The sequence below is a fragment of the Lepidochelys olivacea genome (genome assembly GCF_965140295.1).
Source record: "Lepidochelys olivacea isolate rLepOli2 genome assembly, chromosome: 1".
Lineage (NCBI taxonomy): Eukaryota > Metazoa > Chordata > Testudines > Cheloniidae > Lepidochelys > Lepidochelys olivacea.
This window is the reverse complement of record NC_140411.1, coordinates 5,607,450-5,613,958: the sequence shown is the minus strand read 5'-3', so window position 1 is coordinate 5,613,958 and position 6,509 is coordinate 5,607,450. Positions and strand designations below refer to the sequence as shown.

General features: G+C 45.4%; 1 protein-coding gene across 1 annotated transcript; it reads right to left on the bottom strand.

Moving 5' to 3' along the window:
- Positions 1-1,110: 1,110 nt before the first annotated feature.
- LOC311514938 (olfactory receptor 52P1-like) lies at positions 1,111-5,589 on the bottom strand (the record flags this gene model as incomplete). The annotated part of the gene is made up of 2 exons (XM_084617657.1): positions 5,473-5,589; positions 1,111-2,207 (listed from the first exon to the last, which is right to left on the bottom strand). Exon 2 carries the CDS (start codon positions 2,161-2,163, stop codon positions 1,111-1,113), a length of 1,053 nt encoding a protein of 350 aa, XP_084473783.1. The 5' UTR covers positions 2,164-2,207; positions 5,473-5,589.
- Between the last annotated feature and the right edge of the window lie 920 nt (positions 5,590-6,509).

Genomic DNA, 6,509 nt, shown 5'->3' with positions numbered 1-6,509 from the left:
ACATGGCTAAGGATAAGATTAAGTCATAGAAGTCACAGATTCTGTGACTTTCGGAGACCTCTGTGACATTTACCACTTCAGCCCTGGGGCAGCGGGTGGAGGCTCCTGAGCTCTCAGTTGCCATGTGTGGCCAAGGAACCAGCAGCTTTCAGCCACCTCTGGCGGTGGGGGAATGTGGCCCTCCAAGTGGCTCTTGGCCGTGTGGGGACCCAGATCTCGGAGCTGCCACTGGCAGTGGGAGCCGTGGAGCTCTCTCACATGGGCTGCAGCAGGGGCTCGGGACCTCTGAGGTGCTGGGGCTGCAGTGGGGGCCACAGAGCTGTTATCTGCAGTGGCAGTAAGTGCTGGACCCTCACCCGTCCTGAAGTGCGGCTCAGGCTCTCATACTCCTGATGAGGCTTTAATCTTCCCCATTTCAGTCTCCCCCGCAGACCCTCGTGACCTGTTGGTGACTTTTACTAAAACTATCTGTGACAAAAAACCTTAGTCATGACTATTCAGCTGGTCTGCCCCTCTTCCTGAAAAAAATTGTGTTGTGGGCCAGGATATCCCTCCCCGGGTGAACGCATTCTGGATGCTGTGGAGGGTTGTGGTGAATGCAGGCCCATGGACCGATTCAGGCAGTCCGATTCAAAACATAGAGAATCCCTCTAGGCAAAACCTTAAGTTACAAAAAGATACAAAAAACAGGAATACACATGTCCTCCAGGACAGTGAATTTCCAAGCCAAAACAAAGAAAACCTAAAGCATTTTCTAGCTAGATTTCTTACTAACTGTACAGGAGTTGAAGGGCTTGCATCCTTGATCTGTTCCCAGCAACGGTATTACACAGACAGACAAAGGCTTTCCCCCCCTCCAGATTTGAAAGTACCTTGTCCCTCATTGGTCATTTTGGGTCAGGTGCCAGCGAGGTTACCTTAGCTTCTTAACCCTTTTCTGGTGAAAGGATTTTCCTTCTGCTAGGAGTACAACTCGTAAGAACTGCACAGTCAAGGAAGGCTGACTTTTTTTACAGATTGTTTGTGAGCATACTCTTCCTCCATGCCAGGGGTAACTGGGAACCATGGCGCTCACAGAACGTCTGGTCTTCCTCCCAAACCGCATCCCACTTAGTGCTGGTTCACATACTCTCTGACAATTTGACAGTTCCCTGATGGACACTGCAGGCCTGAGGAGATATCGTCTCTTGTGTGTGCAGAACTTTGCGTGAACTTTGTGTCTGCAGAACTTCTGCAGGTGTATTTGACTACTTTGTCACGAAGCTCTTTCGTTTTGACCCCATAAATGATAGGGTTGAGCATGGGAGGGATGAGGAGATAGAGGTCAGCTAAGATGATATGAACATAGGGTGCGATGCCTTGACCAAAGTAGTGTGTAAGAATGGAGAAGAAGGTAGGGGTATAATATGTCAGCATCACACAGATGTGGGCTGTGCAAGTGTTAAGGGCTTTCTGGTGGGCTTTATGAGAGGAGATTCTGAGGACGGCCCTGATGATCAGACCATACGACAGGGCAATGAACGTCAGGTCAAACCCATTGATTACAAACATTAGCACATAACCATATATCCTGTTGACTCTGATGTCCCCACACACCATCTTCTCCAGAGCTATGTGCTCACATTGCGTGTGGGGGATAATGCGGTTGGCACAGAATGTCTGCTGACTCAGGAGCAGGGGCAGGGGCAGAATGAAGAGAACAGCTCTTATGAAACCTACAAGCCCTAGCTTAGCTATTTGTGCATTGGTGAGGATGGTGGCATATCTCAGAGGGTTACATATGGCAACGTAGCGATCGAAGGCCATTGTCACGAGGGTGGATGAGTGCATCACAGAAATCGTGTGGAGGAAGAACATCTGGGTGAGGCAGCCAGCCACAGTAATGCCTTTCAAATTGAACCAAAATATGCCCAGTGCCTTTGGCACAACAAAGGTAGGTGTGGCAATGTCTGTAAGTGCCAGCATGCAGAGCAGCAGGTACATCGGCTTCTGCAGAGTCTGTTCCTTACCTACAACAGACAGAAGCGTGACATTTCCCAACAGGCTGACAATGTAGAATGTAAAGAAAGGGATGGAAATCCAGATGTGGGCAGCCTCCAGGCCAGGGATGCCCGTTAGGATGAAAGTTGAAGCGTCAGAGTGGGTGAAGTTGAAAGGTGCCATGAAGCAGTTGATGCATCGATATGACTCAGAAATGCTCAAGGTGCCTGTAAAGGGAGAAAAGCACAGCAAGGGGGTTCTTATTTGTAAAAAATAATATGGTAAATATGTTATAGTTATGAACATTCTCGGAGTCTTCTTGAGTGAGGAGTGAAGAACTACCGACGATGTCACTCCCTACTTTCCATAGATCTAGAATACGGAGGGAACCTTTTGTTTCAAAACTTGGTTTCCAGACTCGTTTGTGGGAAGATTACAGACTCCCCAAAATGGAGTCCAGAGTTATGTGGCCTGGTCACATGGCCTTTTAGAGTCATAGCATCCACTACGTATAGTCTGTCTGAAGCATTCTCAGGGAGGCTCACCAGGTGGGAGATAAGTTTCTCTAAAGGCCTATTGTTTCCCCCAAAGTCTCATTGCCCTGAATAGGCCCTTCCCAACCATCTATCTAGACTGACATCAAGTTCCCTAGTGGGCGTTACTCACTTGTAACTACATTTGAAATACAGGGAAGTCATCAAAATTCAGAACTTTTGACCAAAATCATCAATACATACAACCATAACCATATTCAGAAAGTCATAACTTTTCCAATAACATCTTACATGACCCATCTTGCATAAACTGTATCATAATTATGCTATAATCATATCATCATATCACAATGAACAATATGGGGTACATTGTTACAAAAATATCAAATGTTATTTCTACCAGTGAAATGCCTGAAGTTACAGAACAACAACAAATGGAAACAAAACTGAGTAAAACTTGTGACACCCAGATTGTAGTTCTGTGGCTTGCCATGGGAAAGAGACCCTGAAACTCCCCAAACACACTCTGTACCACGAAAGGTCCCAAAGTTGGCCTTGGACCAACAAACACAAAGAAAAAAATAATTTCAACAGCACTGCCCACCTGTCCACCTACATGCTGCTTTGCAACCCTGTGATGTTCCCCTCTGGTGTTATCTGGACTGGTGATCTGGTTGGTCACCCCAGTCCTTAGCTTTGGTAGCCAGCCTTACCCTGCTCAGCTGTGAGAACCCCACTCCTGGGCTGTTCACGCTCAGTCTTTGACATGTAAAGTGCTCTTTGGATTATGCAACCGAATGACACTAGCCAATATCTCCTTTCCCAGACACAACCTTACTCTTGCAGTGTGCAGGTGTGCCCGCAGGGCACTCCAAGCTTATGTGAGTTTGTCAGTTTAAGAAAGAAATGGAAATGCCCCAGGCTTGTTATCCCAAGGGGAGTCTCTTACACGCTTCAAACCAAACACACTGCTTCAGGTAGAATAAACAACAAATGTATTAAGTACAAAGATAGAATTTAAGTGATATTCAGTGATAGGCAAAAAGTCAGAGTGGTTACCAAAAGAAAAGGAAATGTAAGCACACTGTCTAAACTCTCAATCCTATTAGACTGGGCAACATCTAGATTAAGGATTTTTCTCACCCCACTGAATATTGCAGTCCTTAATATACAAGTTTCCTGTGTAAACCTGGGCCAATCTCCCCTGTTGGAGTCTTGTCTTCTTCTCAGTGGGGGCAGGAGAAGGGCCCAGTATGTGTCCGCTCTGTCTGTTTTATAGCCTCAATCCATGTGCTTGGGGGGCACAAGTCCAGGCATGTCTGGAGAGCATTGCTGAGTCTCTCCAAGCAAGGATGAGCAATTCCCTCTGTGGAGCTTCGTGCACGTGAGTCATTGCATTGGAGCTCCCTTGCTGGACAAGGGCTCTTGATGGGTTGTTTGACACCCTGCCTGGGAATTGGTCACTGTCCTTGCTGTTGCCTCTGGAGAGCTAATATCTGACTTATTCCCCAATTTACAGCATGTTTTAGTGACCACCATACAACACCATAATCATGACTCCATATTCATTAATGATACACATGTATGGATAGAGGCATGATTTCAACAGATCATAACCTTTCCCTGATACCTTACAAGGCATGTTTTCTATGTAAAATCATGTTTATATGAAAATGAGGACTATGGCGGTTACAGGATGCTCCCCGGTGATAGAGAATGTCTCACCTCCCCCCTTAGTTTGCTCCAAGAGGGTTAGCCACCGACGAGCTCAAAGGCAGGGTGTGTTATCGCTCTCTTGGCACCCAGCCTTCAAGGCCATGAGGCGGTGTCATAAATATAAAGTGAAGGGGAAAACTCCTCTCACCTGTAAAGGGTTAAGAAGCTAAAGGTAACCTTGCTGGCACCTGACCAAAATGACCAATGAGGACACAAGATACTTTCAAAAGCTGGGAGGAGGGAGAGGAACAAAGGGTCTCAGTCTGTGTATATGCTGGGTCTTTGCCAGGGATAGACCAGGAATGGAGTCTTAGAACTTTTAGTAAGTAATCTAGCTAGGTACGTATTAGATGATGATTTCTTTAAATGGCTGAGAAAAGAATTGTGCTGAATAGAATAACTATTCCTGTCTGTGTATCTTTTTTGTAACTTAAGGTTTTGCCTAGAGGGGTTCTCTATGTTTTGAATCTAATTACCCTGTAAGGTATCTACCATCCTGATTTTACAGAGGTGATTTCTTTACTTCTATTTACTTCTATTTTTATTAAAAGTCTCCTTGTAAGAAAACTGAATATTTTTCCATTGTTCTCAGATCCAAGGGTTTGGGTCTCTGGTCACCTATACAATTTGGTGAGGCTTTTTATCCAACATTTCCCAGGAAAGGGGGGGTGCAAGTGTTGGGAGGATTGCTCATTGTTCTTAAGATCCAAGGGTCTGGGTCTGTAGTCACCTAGGCAATTTGGTGAGGCTTTTTACCAAACCTTGTCCAGGAAGTGGGGTGCAAGGTTTTGGGAAGTATTTTTTGGGGAAAGACATTTCCAAACAGCTCTTCTCCAGTAACCAGTATTTGTTTGGTTGTGGTAGCAGCCAATCCAAGGACAAAGGGTGGAATATTTTATACCTTGGGGAAGTTTTGACCTAAGCTGGTAAAGATAAGCTTAGGAGGTTTTTCATGCAGGTCCCCACATCTGTACCCTAGCGTTCAGAGTGGGGAAGGAACCTTGACAGGTGGTGTGCCTCAGTTTCCCCATTCAGACACTGCAAACCAGGTTTCTATGCTATGATCAGATTTAAATCTGTTTGCAGCTATTAACTATGAACTAGACTTACCATAAGGTAATTTAATTAATTTATTTGTGTCTCTGGAATTTTGGTGCCTCAGGGTCTGGGAATCTAGTTTTTCAGGGGGATCCTGCACATTGGCTGGCTCTTTGCCACCTTTCCCTAGAGGATGGTGATCTGAGCTCCCTGGGCTGGCTGTGTTTACCCTTTGATCAGACACAACTTTTTCCCAGCAGCTTTCCCACGACTCACTAGCATGGGGGAAGACACCCCCTTCTCTGTCAGTTGGGGCATTTGTATTCTCACAGACTACCACCTGGCAACTTCCTGGTCTCAATTCTTCCGTTATCACAGGCATTGGAGCTGCAACTAGATGTAAAGAGACACAGATATTTTCAAAAAAAAGTATCAGAAATAGCGTCCTGAAAAACTGGGACCTGGATTGGGGTACCCTCAGTCACCCCTTCCTCTGTCGCTGAGAAGTAAGCTGTGGGACTGCTCCCCTCCAGGAAGCCAGTTACACAGTTCCCTCTCAAAACCTGGGTCACCGGCTGTCAGGGTTCCCTCCCCACCCTGAGCTCTGGGGTACAGATGTGGGGTCTCGCATGAAACACCCCCTAAGCGTATTTCTACCAGCATAGGTGAAAAATTTCCCAAATGCACAAATCATTTCCTTGTCCTTGGATGGTATTGCTACCACCACCAAGTGATTTAGACAAAAATCCAGGAAAAAAGGGCCACTTTGAGCCCTTGTTTCCCCAAAATATTCCCCGGAAACCCCTTCACCCCTTTCCTGGAGAGGCTTGAGAAAAATATACTAGCCAATTGGTTACAAAGTGAGCACAGAGCAAACCCCTGGCTTTTTAGGACCCTGAAAATCAATCAGGTTCTTAAAAGGAGAACTTTTTTTTTTTTTTTTTAAGTAAAAGAATCACACCTGGAAAATCAGGATGGAAGGTAACTTTACAGAGTAAATAAAAAAGTAAAACACAGAGGATTCCCGACTGGGCTCAGCTTCAAAGTTACAAAAAACAAGAATAAAACTCCCTCTTAGCATATGGAAAATTCACAATCTAAAACAAAAGATAACAAAGGTATTTCCCTGCCTTTACTTACAATTTCTGTAATTGTAATGTATCATTTCAGGTATCTTTTCAGGAGATGATTTACCAGCTTGGTCTCTGTCTCTCTCTGTGTCCAGAGAGGGGACACACAAAGAGAGCACAGATAAAAACTCTTCCCCCCACTCCAGATTTG